This window comes from Lissotriton vulgaris, chromosome 12 (genome assembly GCF_964263255.1).
Source record: "Lissotriton vulgaris chromosome 12, aLisVul1.2, whole genome shotgun sequence".
Lineage (NCBI taxonomy): Eukaryota > Metazoa > Chordata > Amphibia > Caudata > Salamandridae > Lissotriton > Lissotriton vulgaris.
The window spans coordinates 88,254,068-88,275,313 of NC_141700.1; the positions used below are offsets into that span (position 1 = coordinate 88,254,068).

The 21,246-nt window shown below is 46.8% G+C and overlaps 1 protein-coding gene across 1 annotated transcript in view; it reads right to left on the reverse strand.

The window, feature by feature from the left end:
• Positions 1-1,714: 1,714 nt before the first annotated feature.
• LOC147673434 (uncharacterized) overlaps positions 1,715-21,246 on the reverse strand; it is a 34,606-nt gene continuing 15,074 nt past the window's right edge. The window contains exons 5-7 of the mRNA XM_086946353.1: positions 6,835-7,013; positions 4,063-4,121; positions 1,715-1,862 (exon numbers count right to left, since the gene is read on the reverse strand). Coding sequence (XP_086802479.1) covers positions 1,715-1,862; positions 4,063-4,121; positions 6,835-7,013 — 386 coding nt within the window. The remainder of the gene's footprint in view (positions 1,863-4,062; positions 4,122-6,834; positions 7,014-21,246) is intronic.

Consider the following 21,246-nt stretch of genomic DNA (forward strand, 5'->3'; position numbering starts at 1 on the left):
TTATGTCGGTCCCTTTTGGCACTACTGGCCTAACTGTGGGAAAGTGTGTGCTTAGCCTCCCAGTTGGGTACAGACAGGGATGTATGGCTCAGCCCTCTGCCACCAACCTGGGGCAAGGCTTCCCCTCCAGGTGTGTGTGCTCACGCCATTAAGGGTACAATATATTTTATAGTGTTTGTCTTGGACAGTATTTCCTCGATAACTGTAATTAGAGATGAAAAGCATCTGCTACCGTTTGCTGTGTCTATGGTTTGTGTGACTGTTCCTAGGAATATTGTTTTCTTGAATTTTGCTCGGCTTTGCCCGAGATTCCATTTTAAGTAGCTCAGTCCCCTGAACGTCCATTTTAAGTAGCTCAGTCCCCTGAACGTCCATTTTAAGTAGCTCGGTCCCCTGAACGTCCATTTTAAGTAGCTCTCCCCCCTGAACGTCCATTTTGTGTCTAGATATAGCCCGCACCAGACAATTTCCTGCAGCTGGTTGTCCCGTCCACAAAGACCAAAGTATTGTGACGTCATCTGTAGCTGGGCGAAAGCAATCTATAAAGTGTTATTTGGTGTCTTTGCATAAAACTGAACTTACAGTAAAAGGCAATATTTCAAGGAGCGGCTATAGAAGTGTACTGGGGGAACAATCTTAATAGCAACACTTTTAAGTCTCAAACTCTCGCCCGCCCTTACTAACAGAGCCTGCGTTTTGCTGGCCACACATAGGTAATTCTCTCCCGATTTAGATCTTGCCCTCTGGAGGGTGGGGACTTCCGGGAGAGAGCTGCCATGTTCTGCTGACAAGCCATAGTTGTAACCCTGTCTAGGAATACAAATTATTTGGTTCTATGCTGTCCAACATTGGTCCACAAAGGCCAATTCCCTGCCACATATTTACCATGTATGCATGCAATGAAACTATATGGAGTCTGAAACCAATGAAACTAAATGGAGTCTGAAACCAATGAAACTAAATGGAGTCTGAAACCAATTAAACTAAATGGAGTCTGAAACCAAAGAAACTAAATGGAGTCTGAACCCATTGATGGCACTCCAGAACTCATTCTGAAGGACAAAAATTAGGCTGGTGGCTGACTTACTTTTTTTTTCTGAAAGCAAATAAAGAAATTTAGTTTTTTTGATATTGAGACCTCAGAGGACATACATTCCTTTTGCAGCACCAGAGTAGTTTTCCTTATTGACAACCTATGTCATCTGGAGGGCGTCTATTGTGTACAATTTGGTACTTTCTTAAATTGGTGATTGGCGATGGAGAACTTGTTCTAAATCCCTTCATCATAAGTCCTTAATACCTTGGCTTCGATGAGCAGTACTGAAGATGCTGATTGTTTTGTTATTCAGAACTGGACAAATAATATCCCATGACATCTATGTTGAAGAATTGATCCACGTGGCTCTCTGCTGTACACTTTGGTGTGATATCTCATGCTTCTACACGGGAATCCAAGGATGTTCTCTTCAATGTTTTAATGATGCAATATGATGATTTGGCAGAAAGGGTCTAGCCTAGTCATAAGCCTAGAAGTAACCGGCCTATCAGAGACTTTGGTGGAGGACGGCAAGTAGAACATCGTTTTTCTGTACAAGGTGGAGAAAGTTATTGCAGATATCTTTCGATAGTTTGTCGGTTGCTGTACACTCCATGCTCCTGTACAAGCCGCGATGTAGGTCGGGGGTGCCCCTCATCGGTCTGTCGCTGGTCTGTATCACTGGCATTTACAGGTTTGGATAGCGAAGACGGTGCGGATGTGCCCATTCCGGGTCCGGAAAACATGCGTCTCATACTCGTCGGGTACACAGCCGTGAGTCTCCCCCTCTGCCCAGACCAGGCAGTGGTCTTTGTTCCTAGTGTCCCTAATAAAAAAAAGAGATAAGATATAACAATCCTTATTTCTTAATTTCCCTATACCTTAATTTCTTCATTCCAAAGATATTCCAAAACATTATTCACAGCAGACATGTAAAGACAAGAATACAGGAAATTTGGGAGGAATCTTGACCAGCGCACCTGTAACGTCAATAGTGCTGGGAACAGTGAATCACATACGACAAAACTAACATGTAACTAACTGAGATATTTCCTATAAATGTAGTACTAGTTTCTTATAAGCCAGAGGGCCTCTGTTCTCAACATGAGACGCCCCTAAAGCCATGATGCATAGCAGGTCCAGCAGGGGAAACATCCTTTACAACGCGGTGTTTACACTGCGCGACCTTTACGACGCAGCCATTACAACACAAGTCGTTACTACGACTTGCGTTGGAGGGTGCTCTTGCTTAAGGAATAGTTTGATTTTCTATTCCAACACCTTCCCTACTGTTACGTGTGCTGGAGCTGGAATAGAAAATTAAATTAATCCACAATCCAGATCCCTCCAACGCAAGTCGTTGTAACGACTTGCATTGTAATGGCTGCGTCGTAAAGTACTGCGATCAAAAAGATCGCATTGTACTGACGTACAACCGTCCAGCAGGGTACACAGGCCGTCTCTCGACACCCCTCATCCCTTAGTTTAGGGTCTTCTTGCCAGAATCAAGGCACAAGCAAAAGTATTTGAGATTCATAATCAGATTCCATTTTTTTGGGTCTAAGGGTCCTCAACGAGTTCAAATCATATATGGAGGTGCTCAAACAGAGTTGAGAACCAAACCCTTCGTAATAACACGATGCAGTAATGAGGCTACTACATTTAGGCTATGTGGTGTTACACATCCAATGAAATGTCGTAAAGTCATAAAACCTTTGGAAAAGCGAAATATTGCACTTGCTGAATTGCATGTTTATTGCGTTTTTAAAGCTCTGATGAGGAGGTAGGAGGCAACTTATGCCCTGGAGAAAATGAGCACAGAAATCAGAAATATTTAGTAATCTCTTTGCGTAATCCTAAATTAGCTCACCAGATCAATATCATGGTATAAAGCGTGCGTCCCTTCGAATGTGCCTTTGTCGGTCAAAGGCCTGCATGTAGCTTTCAACATTTTTTACTTGCCACATCATTTTGGGTAGTGGGTGATGGTCGCAATGAATAGATCTTTGAGACACACAACACGGAGGATATTTTTACAATTTTTGGCGCTATTTTGGAACCACTTGGCAGTACGAAATACCACCTGGAAGGGACAGATGCCGGGGCACTGGTAATTAATGGACTCTCTGAGCTGAACTGGCCGACATGGAAATCTGGAGTATCCCCAACTGGTTGTTGTCTGAAGTACAGTAGAAATGAGGCTGCCCTTTGAGCTCTCAGAAGTAGGACATGAATTTCGCAGGATGCAAGTTGATTTCTGACAGAACGGGTTCCTATCACTAACAAAAGTTAAGACACTATTGCATTCTTGGCATCCATCCATCCACCCATTTGTCCATCGACTGTGCCATCCATCCACTGTGCCTGCCTGCCATCCATCAATCCATCCATCCACTGTGCCACCTACCCACACATCCATCCACTCTGCCATCCATTCATCCATCCACTCTGCCATCCATTCATCCACCCACCCACTATGGCCGTCGTCCACCCATCCATCAACCCTCCATCCATCCTGCCATCCATCCATCCACGCACCCACCCATTTAAGTTTGAAGCTCGTGGCTGCATACAACGTCCAATCGGAACTGAGGATTAGCAAGTATTGCCTCGATTGGTGCCAAATGGGATTTGAACCCTCCCCAACCCCTACCAGGCAGCGAGGCCATCAGACGGAGCGGCCAGAGCAGTATGTCACTGTTGGCCTCCTAGGCATGGCAGACAGCGGTGCGGGTCTACAATGCACATTTTGTGAACGGACGAGACGACTGGTTTTTTCTGTCCTCTGTCTTTCTTTCTCAGCCTCTCTCTGTCTTTCTTTTACTCTCTCCATCTCTTCCTCTGTATCCCCATCTCTCTGTCTGTGTATCTTTGTGCCTCCGACCCTCCGTTTCGCTTCCTTTCTCTCACCCTCCCCTTCCCAAGTGTTACAGTAGTAAAGTCGATCTCAACCCCCGCCCCCCCTCCCCCCCCCCTCCCCCCCTCTCACCCGCAGGGGTGGTAGCGCCGCACAGCTGTGTGCTTACCTGAGCAGGCAGTGGTTTCCTGCCGAACAGCTCCCCAGGCATCGGCCAACATCAATTTCCTGCAACATTAACAAGACAAAGCCATTAGCAAGCGTCGCACCCGCACCCCCTGCTGGTGGAGGGGAGTCCTGCAGCCTGGACCAGCTGTTCACATGGAGGGGAGCGCTCTGTTGGTTTGTCAGGGGAATCAACATACTCAGGGGGGTACATTTACCAGGGCTGCAGTTCCGTGGGATGAGGACAGTCCGGAAAGCGCCTCTGACTACAACTGAGGGCCTGGACTTTTAGCCCGGAAATGTATTTAGAGGGAAAAAGAAGGAAAGAGAGAGAACTTTATTGAGAGGAAAGAGAGAGAGATGCATTAAGTAGAGAAAGAGAGTTAGAACAAGAAATGTAACGTGGAGAGAGAAAAGAGCAAGAGATCGAGAGAGCAAGAGAGGAGAGGGAAGAGATGAGAGGGGAGAGAGAGAGAGAGAGAGAGAGAGGGAGAGAGAGAGAGGGAGAGAGAAGAGAGAGGGGAGAGAGAGCGAGAGAGAGAGAGAAGAGAGGAGAAAGAAGAGAGGAGAGAGAAAGAGAGAGAGAGATGCGAACTCAGGAGAACTGTGGTCGAGCACCCAATTTAACGAGCTTGCTTCTTATCCCTGTTTCCCATCTTAAGCACACCGTGTGATCCTGGACAGAATACATTATCAACGTGATCTCTCTTTCAGTACCATTTCTAACTGTGGACCGTGACAGCAATCCAGCTGCCTCGCCTATGGATTTACATCCTTTGTTAATGGCTCACTACAAGCAATGATAGTCGAAAAATGTTAAATCTGGAAAATGAATGCCCAATTGCAGATTTGTTGCCGTCTTAAGCGTACTGCGGAGGTGAGAGTCTTTTCTCAGGAGAGTGGGCATGCAAGAGGCGTTGACACCCACAGAGTGTTTGCTTTTGGCCTTCACAAACATTTGCAATGCTTTTCCCACACTTATTATCTCTGCTTTAAAGCTCGCACTTCAATTCAATAGGTAGAAGTGCTACGCCAAGTGTTAAGGGGGATGTGTGGGAAGGGAAGCCTTTATTTTGGAGACATTTTCAGTGAGAATAAAAAAAGAAAAAGAAAATACACTGGTGAAAGTTCCCAATTATCCTAACGCTCTTCTTTCTGATTTTCCTAAATGATGAAACTTTTTTTTGGGGGGGGAGTGCATTAATGGAGACAGACTCACCTAAGGGGAGTTAAAGCAGCAAGAAGTTCCGCCTGGAAGGCTTGTGAATTCTTTGACTCATGCAGCCAAAAAAAGTGTGTCTCAGCTCCGCGTAGGCCCATGTCTCTGCAAACACAGACTTGCGAGTATCTTTAGGTGTGTTAGATTTCTGTCATTTAAGTAATGGAACTAGTCCAGCCACCTACATGTACTGTGTTTTGAGACCTGCACTGGTATCTTTCGACCTCAAGAAAAATGAAGTAAATGTCCTTACCTATTAAAAATGCTCACAGCTGCAACCATACTGGGGGAAAATTGACTTAGAGCTGGTGAGAGTGGGCAGGAAATCTATCACACTATCCCCACAACTCTGTCTCCTGGATGTATGGGAAGCTACGGGCCTGACCAGTACCGAACGTACATGGGCCTTCCTGGGGTTTGCACTAGCAAAAAGAAACATTGCTCAGGGGTGGGAACCGGTGCCCCGCCGAAATACTCGAAGTGAGCCAAGGACAATGCTCTGATAGCAGAAAAAGATGTGCTCAAGCATCGAGGGTGCCCGGCGAAGTGGGACCATAAATGGGCAAAGTGGAATGTCTCCAGAGGAAATATCTGTCTCCCCCCCCTCAGTCGAACCTGAGGAAAATGCTGATGGTCTTCCTGTCTCATATTATGTGCTGCGCTGTAATATGCTAACCTGTACTGATGCCTTGTTTGTGCTTTGATACTGCTGACTGGTCCTATGACCTGTCATTATACCATCACAACGGCCTAATAAAAGAAAATAATAAAAAAATGATATTCAATATTTACACTGCATAATTTCCAAAATGCAGGTAGGTCTGAGTTAACACTGCTCTACGCACCTACGCGCCCAATCCCACACATCCAACCTGAGCGACAACTGCTGACTCAGTGGTACATGTTTTTCGAGATGTTAAACTGCGACTTTTGAAAGATCCAGCCCTTTGGAATGGCCTTTATGTCGCAAAGCATTCCCAAACAAATCAATATAACAATAACTACTACTACAACCACTAGTATTACTACAGCAACCACAACTACTACTACAACTGCTAATAACACAAATACTACAACAATTACTGCTACTAATACAACAACTACTATAACAACACAACTACTATGCCTACTACTACCAATACCACACCTACTACTATTAGAACTACTGTGACTATTTCAACTACTACCACAACCACAACTATCGTAGTTACTAAAACTTCTACTAATACCACAACTACTACTATAATTACCATTACAAATACAACTATTAGTACAACCACAACTACTACTATACCTATAGTACACCACAACTAATTCTATGAATACAATTACTAGTACTACTAAAACCAGAACTACTATGACACATACTACTGCAATTACTTATACCACAACGACCACTACTACTAATACAACTACTACAACTACTACTACAGCTACTTATACCACAACTACTACTGCAACTACAATGACTTGACCTCTTACAAAAATTACTACAACAACAAATATTAGAAGAAAATTGGTAGTGCTCAGAAATAGGCTACAGCCCTTCTCGGTTACCTTCAGACGCTCCTCCTTCTGTCCAGCGGCGCTGTAGGCCGTCTCATAGTAAAATTGCAGGTGTGCTACACGGTAGCAGGACTGTCTCATGTCGCAGCTTTCCACGGTCTGCACAAGCTCCGCCCCATTCGGATTCTCCACAACCACAGTCTCGAATTTAGTTGGAGAGCAGGAGAGCTCTACGAGGGAGAAGGGTGTATACCATTTAACATCGCGACTTCAAAAATAGGGAAAGCAAAGGTTGCCTTATATGCCAAAAGTGAGCGTTTATAAAGCAGAAATAACAAAACAACAAAAGGAAGCTCTAGATAGAATGTAAATGCACAATTATTACAAGGCAAAGATCAAGTACGCAAACAAGTCTAATAGAAAGTGTGTACGTTTATTCAGCTGGTGTTTAGCTCATGTAAAGTGCATACTAAAAAATTAAATGTTGTTCATGCTCGCTACATTAATATTAAAGGAGTACCAACTCATTTGAGGCGGCAGGGGATTGCTGTGCTGTGTGAACCTGGGCCAAGACTGACTGTGCTGCATGCCTGGGCCCAAGACATGCTCAAGAGGTAACCACAGATACACCGCCCACTGTCGCTGCCAGTGCTGCCAAATGCATTTACCAATGCTACCTATTAACCATGATTGTGAGAAGTTGGCCTGATATATGGTGTTCACTATTCTAGTAAGCACCTTGCACCAGTCCAAACGACCCTTATGGTGATTGGTTGTAAGTCAACCTTATAAACCAGCTATCCTAATGGTAGCGTGGACAAAGCAGTCTTAGGCTAAACTCAAGAGGGCATGTGAAGCCAGCTGTTTTACCATATGCAATCCCTTTTAATACCAAATGAAAGGACATCACACAAGTTATATAATACAAAATATATGTATTTATTTCTAGAATAATCCCCTTAGATCTTTATGAGCACAGAAGCACAAGCGTTAAACAAAGAACACAGTATAACATACAATAAGCTGCACAATTATGGATAGGCCGGGTGGCCACTCAAACCATATATTAATAAAGTGGTATAAGTACCACGTCATGAACAATGAACAGGCCTAGGGCCTTGGAAATCGCTGGGACTACACTGGACTAATGAAGGTTAGGTCGGGAGAGGCCCACAGGATACGGGTGCAGAGTCTATAGGCAACCGCGTTTACCATACAAGTCAATAGTGCGTAAAAATCAGAAAGTTATAGGTTTCGGAGACTTCCGACTGGACTAGAACTTAGCCACTTGAAACTAGGATACTAGAGGTGTAAACCACTACAGGAGCACCAGAGTTATATTGTTACTTCACCCACAGGAAGCAGGTGCATAGATGCCAAAGTGTGTCGGGTTTCGTCGTGAAGTTCTATGGAGCCTGGAGATGAAGATGCTGCAGGCGGCCAGGAAAGACGAGTCCGGTTGGATCCAAGGGTGGATCGAAGATGTAGAGTACCTGAAAGCAGAGGGGACAATGTTCGGGTCACTAGCCAGTGACCAGCGAGGAACCATGAAGGAACCAGGTGATGTCGGGTTGCAATCAGGTGATGTTGAGGTGTTTGTCTCCGCTGCCATGTGGACCAGGAAGGATCGAGGGTGACCAGCTGGTAAACAAGAGCTGTCCCACAAAGGCTCTTGCTGTCGGCGGTGTCGGTACTCGATTCAGAGTCACCAAGCCTTGGCAAAGGCAACCCACGCAGGATGCGAAGATGTCTTCTTAATCGGACTGGGAAGCTCAAATCGATGGCTCCTTTTCAGGAGAGCTGGGGCCAGTCTGGAGCAACCAGACCAGCAGTGTAGTTTTGATGTTTCGTCGTCACAGAGGCCACTAGCCAACGGGCAAGTGACCGGACAACGCATCAAACAGGAAAAGTGCAAAAGGGCCCCACGCAGCACTCGGAGAGTGTGGAGAGGTGATTTTTTGAGCACAGGCTACTTGGGGATGGGGCTTCTCAAACCCCAAAGCACAGCGTCGAGGAAACCTCGGGAGCTGCACAGGAAGCACTTCGTTGACTTTTCAAAATGGCTGGTCCCACGTCTCTCGTCGCCTCCATGGGTCTAAGCTTTGCTAGGACTGTGGATCAGGCTGTTGGAAGTCTGGGAGTCCAGGTCTTGTTGGTCTCTGTCGTTCGAGCTCCGGCGGGAGCAACGGCAAAGAAAGTCTCATCGCGCTGATGGTGCCTGCTTGCACAGGGTGGCCACTCCTTGACCACAAGGGAAATTCTTCAGTCTTCTACGTTGAGTAGGATGTCGAAGGGTCCAGAGTTTCGTTTCAAAATTTCAGTCAGGATGATCTAAATTGCATTGGCACAGCTCCTACCTTTATTCCAAATCAAGGGGCTGGATCACCTGCTAGGTCCCTCCTATGGGTGGGCCCAGGAAGGGGAATTTTACACCCCTCTCCCTTTGTCCAGTTTCGCGCCAGAGCTGGGGCTGGAGTGCCCCAGCACCGGTTTGAACTGGGCTATGCATGGGACGCCTTGTGCGCCCCAGGCAGTGTCTAGTTTCATTCAACCCTCCCTGCTACAATCCACTATCTCCTGTCTGGGGTGGTGTAACACCTCCCTGTTTTATTTTATTTTATTTAAAGGTTTTGTAGAGCGCGTAGTAACCCTAGAGCATCCCAGCGATACCATTTGTCCAGGCCTCCCCTGCCGGGGTTTCGGTCAGCAGCAGGAGGCCAGACTCGTGTCTGTGGCAGCAGCATCCATTTTGTGATGCTGGGGCTCTGGTTAGATTTAACCGCGTTTAAGCAATGTAACATGTATTCTCCCTCTAGTAAGGTGGAATGCTACCCCGTCGCCAGAACTGGCGAGGGGGTAGTATTCCAAAGCGTATGACACCTTACACGACATGTTTTGATAAAGTCAAACCAAAGTTAGCAAGTAACCGCGAGGATTATAATGCACTTAAGAGTATATGGTATGGCAATATCCCGGAACAGCTAAGGGAGTTGGTCTCGAAAGCTGCAGACAGGCCCAGCTCATGCTGGAGCACCATCTCACATAAAACCAAGCACTCTGCCTCCAGGATTGATAAGGCCTGCCATAGGAGTGACTTATAGGTGCATATGTGTCCAGATATAGGTGTAGATATAGATATACTATATCTAAGCAAGGGGTGATTACACCACCTTGCCCCAGCTGAGTGATCAGCCAGTTGTGTCAGTTTGGATTGCCAGCCAGGGGTGGCAAAAGATATGCTGCAACCCCTGGTAGGCCTTGGATGCACCTATGCCCTGGGTACCTATAGTACACTGTACAGGGGCTGATAAGGTGACCCAATGTCCAATTGGTTATGTACCTAAAGTACATGGATGTGAAGTTAGAGAGAGAACAGCAGGCTGTGGGTCTTATTAGCAGGCCCACAGCCACATTAAGTCGAAAACCAGTGAGGCAAAAAGCAAAAATTAGGGTGAACATAGGAAAGCAGACCCTACTCTCGTACATAACCTCCCCCCTCCCCCAACGCAGGGACATTAAACTTAACCTTGACCAGATAAGTCTACATGTTCTAAGTGGATATACCTAGAGAGACCATCTGCATTACCATGGTCAGTCCCTGGTCTGTGTTCCACTGTAAAGTCCACCCCCTGTAGGGAAATGGACCACCTGAGCAGTTTGAGATTTTCACCCTTCATCTGATTTAGCCACAAGAGGGGCTTATGGTCTTTCTGAATTCTGAATTGAGTGCCAAACAAGTATGGTCTCAACTTCTTCAGGGCCCAAACCACAGCAAAGGCCTCCCTCTCAATGGCTGACCAACGTTTGTCTCTAGGGGTCAGCCTTCTGCTAATGAAAGCAATGGGCTGGTCTTGACCATCTACATTAAGTTGTGAAAGCACAGCTCCCACCCCCAACTCAGAAGCATCTGTTTGGACAATGAACTCTTTGGAGTAGTCAGGACTCTTTAGGATAGGTGCAGAGCACATGGCCTTCTTCAGGTAATCAAATGCCTTTTGACAGCTAACTTTCCACTGAACCTTCTTTGCCATCTTCTTGGATGTCAGATCATTTAATGGTGTCACAATGGACCCATAGTTCTTTACACATTTCCTGTAATACCCAGTCAGGCCCAAGAAATCTCTGACCTGTGTCTGGGTGGTTGGAGGAGCCCAGTCCTGTATGGTCTGGATCTTACTCTCCAGTGGTTGAACCTGACCCCCACCTACCAGGTGGCCCAGGTACACCACCTTGCTCTGCCCTATCTGGCACTTGGTAGCCTTGATAGCCAGGCCTGCCTTTTGCAGGGCCTCCAGAACTTTCTTCAGGTGGATCAGGTGATCCTCCCAGGTGGAGCTGAAGACAGCAATATCATCTAGATATGCTGCACAAAAGTCATCCAACCCAGTAAGGACTTGATTCACCAACCTTTGGAAAGTGGCAGGTGCATTCTTCAAACCAAAGGGCATTACCACAAACTGATAATGTCCACTGGGGGTTGAGAATGCTGTTTTGGCCTTTGACTCCTCAGCTAACCTGATTTGCCAATAGCCAGCTGTCAGATCAAATGTGCTCAGAAATTTGGCAGAAGCCAATTTATATATGAGCTCATCTGCCCTTGGAATAAGATGAGCATCTTTCCTAGTGACAGCATTGAGACCTCTATAGTCCACACAGAACCTCATTTCTCTCTTTCCATCTTTGGTATGCGGTTTTGGCACAAGGACTACTGGGCTGGCCCAGGGACTCTCTGATGGCTCAATTACTCCAAGTTCAAGCATTTTCTGCACCTCAGCCTTTATACAATACCTGACATGGTCAGGTTGCCTGTGGATTTTGTTCTTCACAGGCAGACTGTCACCAGTGTCCACCTCATGGGTGCACCAGTTAGTTTGACTGGGGTGAGTGAAAACATGTGTCTGAAAGACTGTAGAACCTGCCTGCAGTCTTGTTGCTGCTGGTCAGTGATGCTGCCATCTGAGGCCACACCATCAACTGAACCATCATCAGGGTTATGGGATAACAAGTCTGGGAGAGGGTCACTCTCTTCCTCTTGCTCCCCATCTGTAGCCATGAGCAAGCCCATGTCTGCCCTGTCAACAAATGCTTTCAATCTGTTTACATGGAGTACCATGTGGGGGCTCCTAGGGGTGCCAAGGTCCACCAAGTAGGTGACCTCTCCCTTTTTCTCAATAATGGTGTGGGGTCCAGACCATTTGTCTTGGAGAGCTTCTGGGGCCACTGGCTCCAACACCCACACCTTCTGTCCTGGCTGGTACTCAGTCAGCACAGCCTTTTGGTCATGCCAAGCTTTTTGGAGTTCTTGGCTAACCTCAAGGTTTTTGGATGCTTTCTCCATGTATTCAGCCATCCTGGAGCGGAGACCAAGTACATAATCCACTATGTCAAGTTTAGGCTTTTTGAGAGGTAACTCCCATCCTTCCTTCACAAGACACAAGGGACCTCTCACGGGATGCCCGAACAAAAGTTCAAAAGGGCTGTAGCCAACCCTCTTTTGTGGGACCTCTCTGTAAGCAAAGAGAAGGCAGGGTAAAAGGATGTCCCATCTTTGCCTAAGCTTTTCAGGTAACCCTTTTATCATCCCTTTTAGGGTCTTGTTGAATCTTTCAACAAGCCCCTTGCACTATGGATGGTAGGGTGTAGTGAATTTGTAGTTGACACCACACTCCTTCCACATTGCTTTTAGATATCCAGACATGAAGTTGGTACCTCTGTCTGAAAGAACATCCTTTGGAAAGCCCACTCTGGAGAAAACTCCAAGTAGGGCCCTTGCCACAACAGGAGCTGTTGTGGTTCTCAGGGGAATTGCCTCTGGATACCTGGTGGCATGATCCACTACCACCAGTATAAATCTGTGCCCAGATGCTGTTTGGGGGTCCATTGGTCCAACAATGTCTATCCCCACTCTTTCAAAGGGCACTCCCACCACAGGTAGCGGTATGAGGGGGGCCTTTGTGGTGCCACCTGATTTGCCACTGGCTTGGCAGGTGACACAGGAGCGACAAAACTCCTTGGTATCTTCTGACATGTGAGGCCAGTGAAAGTGAGGGACAAGCCTGTCCCAAGTCTTGTTCTGGTCTAAGTGTCCTGCTAAAGGAATATCATGTGCCAAGGTTAGAAGGAAGCCCCTAAATTGCAGAGGTATAACCAACCTCCTGGCAGCACCAGGCTTGGGGTCTCTAGCCTCTGAATAAAGGAGCCCATCATCCCAATACACTCTATGGGTACCTTGAGCTTTCCCAGCAGCCTCAGCGGCAGCCTGATGTCTGAGGGGTTCAAGAGAAGGGCAAGTTAATTGAGCCTGCCCCAGATCTGCCCTTGAGGGTCCCCCTGTCCCCAGAAACTCAACCTGATCAGGTTCAAGCTCTTCAGGGACAGTCTCCTCTTGGACCACAGAATCAGCCTCCTGTGAGGTCTGATCCTCAACCTGGGGCAAGTGGGAAGGCACTGCCTTATCCCTCTTGCTCTTTCTCTTGGGTAGTGCTTGGTCTATTGTTCCAAGATCCAGCACAGGTTCAGGTAAGCACTTTTTGGCCTGTGACCTGGTCACAGCAAGGACATGTGCTGAAATACCTAGCATCTCTGCATGAGCCCTCTACTCCACTTCTGACCACAGTGAATCCTCTAGATCATTGCCCAAAAGACAGTCAACTGGGAGGTCTGCACTTACCAGAACTCTCTTGAGGCCATTTACCCCTCCCCAGGAGAAGTTAACAACTGCCACACTATGGGGAGTGGTGACATTGCTAGCATTGGTCACCAGGTAATTATCACCCTGTATAAATTGTCCAGGGTCCACAAAGTTAGGTGTCACCATTGTGACACTGGCACATGTGTCCCTGTAGGCCTGAGCCACTTTACCATTAATCAAAGGCGTCTGCCTGTACTTGCCCAGAGTAATGTCCATGTCCCCCTCACAGATCAAGACTGCCTGAGTAGGAACTCTGACTAGGCGAGGCTCCATCTCAGTACCCATGTTTAAACCCACTATAGCTTTAGTTTGGGGACCACCACTGCTGACTGTACTAGGGGGTGCAGTTGCCTTAGGGGCTGCAGTGGCAGGGGCTCCACCTTTCTTAGTGCACTCACTAAACCAGTGAGAAACTGACTTACAGTAATTACACCAAGGTTTCTTTGGGCCATCATTCTTCTTTTTTCCATTTTGCCCCCCCCCCTCTTTATTACTATTTTGGGGGCCTGAAGAAGTCTTCTGGTCTTTTTGTTTCTGATCTCTACCCTTCTGGTCTTCCTACTTCTGATCACCACCTTGGTTCTGGGGTTTCTGCTTAACCCTGGTTCTGACCCATTTGTCTGCCTTCTTTCCCAATTCTTGGGGAGAGGTCAGATCTGAGTCAATCAGGTGCTGATGCAACACCTGGTTCTGGCAATTATTAAGGATCTGTTCTCTCATTATTAGATTGTACAATCCTGTACAGTCTGTAACTTTACTTCCCAGCAACCAACCTTCCAGAGCCTTAGTGGCACAATCAACAAAGTCAGTCCAGTCCTGAGTCTTTTGGTTATCTCTGAACAACAACCTGTATTGCTCAGTGGTTAGGCCAAACCCTTCAATCAGAGCACTCTTCAGGACAGAGTAGTTTGTAGCATCCCCAGGTCTAACAGTGAGGAGCTTGTCTCTTCCTTTTTCTGAAAAGGAGAGCCACAAAATTGCTGCCCACTGATCCTGAGGAACCTGCTGTACCATGCAGGCTGTCTCAAGAGCAGTTATCCATTTGAGAATGTCATCCCCATCTCTGTAGGGGGCACAATCTTACTCAGGTTTCTATTGTCATAGGACCTGTCTTTATCCTTGGGGATAATACTGCCACGAGTGGAATCTAATCCACGTAATCTTTGCTCCCTTGCTAAAGCAAGTTTAGCTTGGGCCAGGGCTACCTCTTCCTTTTCAATCTGGAGTTGGACAGCTCTCACCCTAGCCTCATGTTCTCTTCTCTGGGGAGAAGTCCTTCCCCTTTGAGATCCCCTGGAGGCATTAGACTGGTTAGATTCCCTGGAAGTAGATCTAACCCTTCTATTGCCAGGGTTAAGTCTACTATTGGGCCTGGAAAGGTGGACACCTTCTCCATTTCCATGTAGGCTTAAATTGGCCTGGTTCAACACTCTAACTTGAACCTGGTTCTCCTCCCCCTGATCTTCTGACTCATTTCCATCCTCATCCTCATCTACCTCTTCAGGATCAACTTCTGGGACATCAGAATTATCAGGTGGGTTTCCCTCTCCTATCTTACTTGAAGGACCTGAAGCAGATTCCTTCTCAAGATCAGCTTTCTCTAGGATTGCTATGAGGATAGGGATGGTGGGGTTGTGACCCCTTTTCAGCCCCCTTGAAGTGCATAGGGCACTCAAGTCCTTGTCGCTGAGTTTTTCATAACTGGATGGTGCTTTGTGAGAGTCACCCACAGGTAGAGAACTGGAGGGTTCACCTGTGCCAGGCATGACTAGTGAGGTGCAAGTGGTGCACTTACCTACACTATTTGTTTTCCTACTGGAACCTCTCTAGAGGTTGTAGTCAGGGTGTGCTAAGCCCTTTGGTCTACAACCACTAAGTTCAGTAGAACATAAGTATGCTAAGCTTTGTTTATATGTACCTAGGTACTTGATGTGATCTTTCAAATGATATTGTCAAAGATTACAATTGGTAAAACAACAGCAAGTTCAAATCCCAACCGCTGCACACCAATGTGAGAAGTTGGCCTGGTATATGGTGTTCACTATTCTAGTAAGCACCTTGCACCAGTCCAAACGACCCTTATGGTGATTGGTTGTAAGTCAACCTTATAGACCAGCTATCCTAATGGTAGCGTGGACAAAGCAGTCTTAGGCTAAACTCAAGAGGGCATGTGAAGCCAGCTGTTTTACCATATGCAATCCCTTTTAATACCAAATGAAAGGACACCACACAAGTTATATATTACAAAATATATGTATTTATTTCTAGAATAATCCCCTTAACTCTTTATGAGCACAGGAGCACAAGCGTTAAACAAAGAACACAGTATAACATACAATAAGCTGCACAATTATGGATAGGCCGGGTGGCCACTCAAACCATATATTAAGAAAGTGATATAAGTACCACGCCACGAACAATGAACAGGCCTAGGGCCTTGGGAATCACTGGGCCTACACTGGACTAACGAAGGTTAGGTCGGGAGAGGCCCACAGGATACGGATGCAGAGTCTATAAGCAACCGCGTTTACCATACAAGTCAAAGGTGCGTAAAAATCAGAAAGTTATAGGTTTCGGAGACTTCCGACTGGACTAGAACTTAGCCACTTAAAACTAGGACACTAGAGGTGTAAACCACTACAGGAGCACCGGAGTTATATCGTTACCTCACCCACAGGAAGTGGGTGCATAGGTGCCAAAGTGTGTCCGGTTTCGTCGTGAAGTTCTATGGAGCCTGGAGATGAAGATGCTGCAGGCGGCCAGGAGAGAAGAGTCCGGTTGGATCCAAGGGTGGATCAAAGATGTAGAGTACCTGAAAGCAGAGGGGACAATGTTCAGGTCACTAGCCAGTGACCAGCGAGGAACCATGAAGGAACCAGGCGATGTTGGTTTGCAATCAGGTGATGTTGAGGTGTTTGTCTCCGCTGCCACATGGACCAGGAAGGATCGAGGATGACCAGCTGGTGAACACGAGCTGTCCCACAAAGGCTCTTGCTGTCGGCGGTGTCGGTACTCGATTCGGAGTCACCAAGCCTTGGCAAAGGCAACCCACGCAGGATGCGAAGATGTCTTCTTAATCAGACCGGGAAGATCAGATCGATGGCTCCTTTTCAGGGGAGCTTGGGCCAGTCTGGAGCAACCAGACCATCAGTGTAGTTTTGATGTTTCGTCGTCACAGAGGCCACTAGCCAACAGGCAAGCAACCGGACAACGCGTCGAGCAGGAAAAGTGCAAAAGGGCCCCACGCAGCACTCGGAGGGTGTGGAGAGGTGATCTTTAGAGCACAGGCTGCTCGGGGCTGGGGCTTCTCAAACCCCAAAGCACAGCATCGAGGGAACCTTCGGAGCTGCACAGGAAGCACTTCGTCGACTTTTCAAGATGGTTGGTCCCATGTCTCTCGTCGCCTCCACAGGTCTAAGCTTTGCTAGGACTGTGGATCGGGCTGTTGGAAGTCTGGGAGTCCAGGTCTTGTTGGTCTCTGTCGTTCGAGCTCCGGTGGGAGCAACGGCAAAGAAAGTCTCATTGCGCTGATGGTGCCTGCTTGCACAGGGTGGCCACTCCTTGACCACAAGGAAGATTCTTCAGTCTTCTACGTTGAGTAGGATGTGGAAGGGTCCAGAGTTTCATTTCAAAGTTTCAGTCAGGATGATCTAAATTGAATTGGCACAGCTCCTACCTTTATTCCAAATCAAGGGGCTGGATCACCTGCTAGGCCCCTCCTATGGGTGGGACCCAGGAAGGGGGTGGTTACACCCCTTTCCCTTTGTCCAGTTTCAGGCCAGAGCTGGGGCTGGAGTGCCCCAGCACCGGTTTGAACTGGGCTACGCATGGGACGCCTTGTGCGCCCCAGGCAGTGTATAGTTTCATTCAACCCTCCCTGCTACAATCCACTATCTCCTGTCTGGGGTGGTGTAACACCTCCCTGTGACAGGATACCATTTGTCCAGGCCTCCCCTGCCGGAGTTGCGGTCAGCAGCAGGAGGCCAGACTCGTGTCTGTGGCAGCAGCATCCATTTTGTGATGCTGGGGCTCTGGTTAGATTTAACCGCGTTTAAGCAAAGTAACATGTCTTCTCCCTCTAGAAGGGTGGAATGCTACCCCTGTCAACAGAACTGGCGAGTGGGTAGTATTCCAAAGCATATGACACCTTACACGACATGTTTTGATAAAGCCAAACCAAAGTTAGCAAGTAACCGCAAGGATTATAATGTACTTAAGAGTATATGGTATGGCAATATCCCGGAACATCTAAGGGAGTTGGTCCCGAAAGCTTCAGACAGGCCCAGCTCATGCTGGAGCACCATCTCACATAAAACCAAGCACTCTGCCTCCAGGATTGATAAGGCCTCCCATAGGAGTGACTTATAGGTGCATATGTGTCCAGATATAGGTGTAGATATAGATATACTATATCTAAGCAAGGGGTGATTACACCACCTTGCCCCAGCTGAGTGATCAGCCAGTTGTGTCAGTTTGGATAGCCAGCCAGGGGTGGCAAAAGATATGCTGCAGCCCCTGGTAGGTCTTGGATGCACCTATGCCCTGGGTACCTATAGCACACTGTACAGGGGCTGATAAGGTGACCCAATGTCTAATTGGTTATGTACCTAAAGTACATGGATGTGAATTTAGAGAGAGAACAGCAGGCTGTGGGTCTTATTAGCAGGCCCACAGCCACATTAAGTCAAAAACCAGTGAGGCAAAAAGCAAAAATTGGGGTGACCATAGGAAAGCAGACCCTACTCTCCAACAATGATACTCCCACGTACATGCGAATTTAGACAATTCCATGTCACGCAAAGCTGCAACAAGGATCTAATCGCTCTGGTACGATTATTTATTAATTTAGACTTACATTGTTAAACACTCTGCTGATGTGACGTGTTGAGCGAAAAAGGCAGACAGCACCACCATGTGGTAGACTGTGATAATTACATGGTGGTGTTAAGACAAATTTACTGGTGACCAGACCTGGCAGACAAGGAACAAATTAAGCACTACAGACTGGCCTTTATGGAACTCAGAAGGCTTTCTTCGATATGCAGAAGTAATCAGCATATAAGGCGAGTTGTATATATCAAGTATCACTAGACAAGAGTCTCTATTCTATCCGTGCCGAGTGCTATAACTGGACTGGACAAACTAAACACAAGGAGATGATGGACGGAGCTCTGAAACTTTTCAGACACTCACCCCCAGTCACAGATCTGGGTTGAATCCATCATCGTTCTTTAGCTCACTTCACCACCCCAGTTCAGACACAGCTATATGCAAATCAGTCTTGACCCTGTGCCTCATGGGAACAGTCCAGCCCGAACTGCCAAGCCATGTCTTCCCTGGACCAGAAACAAGCATCCTGGGAATAGTTTCTGGCTAACAGTCCTCATCAGCCAGGCTAGCCTGAATCCAGTGGCAAAGTGAGCAAGGGACCCACGTCTGGGCATACCCTGCCAACTTAGGGCAAACAAAGCAAACACAAGGATATGATAGCGGGACTGGACAGCAGCATAGTGGACAACTCTGTTTTATATGCCACGGAAATACCACTGTAGTCCCTACCTAGATTTGAAGATATGACAAAAAAGTATGACAAGACGATAGAACTGGAGGCAGGCATGACTATGATACGGAATCTTTGTACTCTGGGGAAGCTACACTCATTTGAATCAAATATAGAGCTGCATGGGCTGAGAGGGCAATCATGCTACACAACGTATTGGTAAAAAAGGCGGAAGGAACTTCCTTGCTCTGAAATGTTATCTTATCTGTGATTTTAACACATAAGAAGTGCAGACATGCCGTAGCTATACTATAACCAAAATCGACCCATGTCGTGCATGTCAACATATAAACACTAAAAGGGTGACAGGACGAGAAGATACAGTGGCTGCTTACAAAGAGTGGGATCTCACTAGCCTGCTGGTGATGCCTCTCTGTCAATGCCAAGCTGAGGTGTCACAAATGACTGTGCAGTGTGTGGCAGGGACAGGGTTTGGGGTGACACATTAGTTGGGGGTGTCACAGTTTATGGACAGTTTAGAGAAGGCCATGGGCAGAAGCGGACAGCTCTTGCTTTGCCGCTGTGGCCTGGCCGCGACCCTGAAATGCTACTATCAGGACTTTAAGCGGGAAGAATAAAAGTGGAGGGTCCCTAAAGGGGGCGTGGCCACTATAGTTTACGGTGTGGCTTAATCATGTAAATTAAACCTCACATAATGTGCTGCCCTACCCCCACAACTGCAGTTGGTACACATGACCGTTGCGTTGTTCACTCGGTAGTGAGCTCAAGGATCATACGACCACTGACAGGAACTGAGAGAAACTTGCGCTGGCTTCAGCCACAACTCAATCGTGGCCCATTATAAACACCTGGAGGCGACTAAGTTCAAAGTATGCCTTACACAAGAGTAACATGATAGCTGAAAAACAAATACCACAACACAACATATTGGGAATAACAAATATTCAAAAGAATGCACGATTAAGTAAAGTGTGTGAAATAGAAATAGGAATGGCATTAATTACCTTTCTTTTTTTTTCACTTGTTCAGAAATCGATCAGTATTTTTGCTTTTAAAATAAGGACAGAAATACAGGGCCCCAAAGGGACACATTTTAAAGTCTGCTTTTATTTACTACTAGTTCTGAGACCCAGAGGGACCCGGCCCACTCAATGTTAATGTTAATGATATTTATACAGAGCTGCTAACCGGAGATGTCCTGGCGCTAGTTATATCTCCTGTGGCCAAAGGAAGAAATTCATTGGGCAAAGAGCCAGGTATTTAGGCTTTTCCTGAAAGCTAAGAGGTTCGTGATGCATCGTAACTGGAACGGCAGGGTGATCCAGGCATTGGCCGCACTGTAAGTGAAACTTCTGCCTCCCCATCGAACTTTTTTTATGCGTGGCACTGACCCCAACCTAGCACCTAATGAGCGAAGTGGCCTTTTCTGTGTGTCCCAATAGAAATACTGTTTTAAGTAGTCAGGACCTGAACCATGCAGCGCCTTGAAGACCAGACACAGGGCTTTAAAGCGTACTCAGTTTCTTACTGGTAGCCAGTGCAATTTGTTTATTTCCTTGGTAATGGGCGCAAACCGAGGTGTGCCAGAAAGCAGTCTGGCTGCTGCTTTCTGCAGTTATTGAAGTTTATTCAGGAGCCTTTGTTGAGCATTAAGGCACAAACTATCACAGTAGTCCAATCTCGACATAACTGTTTGTCGCTGCTCAAGGGCAGGAACGGCAATATTTTCCTGATTGTTTTGATTACATAAAAAGTTTTAGATGCCATTGAATTAACCTGCTGCCTAAAAGTAAGACCCTCATCCATTATCACACCCAAGTTTTTCACCATATTAGTGGGTGAGGGGAGAGAGCCCATCGAGTCTGGCCACCAGTTTGGAGTCCAGAAGTTAATATTGTTCCCAAACAACATGACCTCTGTTTTACCCATGTTGAGTTTTAGGCAATTCTCTGCCATCCAGCTGCCCAGTGATAGCAAAGCCCTGGATACCATAATTCTTAATGGTGGTGGACTCCTGGAGAACAGGATAGGAAGAAATATCGACAGTCCTGATTGGCCATACTAATGACAAAACATAACACGAGTCGCACCGACTTCTTCAAGCCTTGAACCTAAGATTAAGACTGATATCACATGGCCAACTTGCGACAATTGTGAATCTGAGTTTCATGCGAATGTGACATTGGCCATCTCGGAAATGGACTCACTAAGTCAAATGTTAATTTTACGAAATCGTCATATGATGATCTGT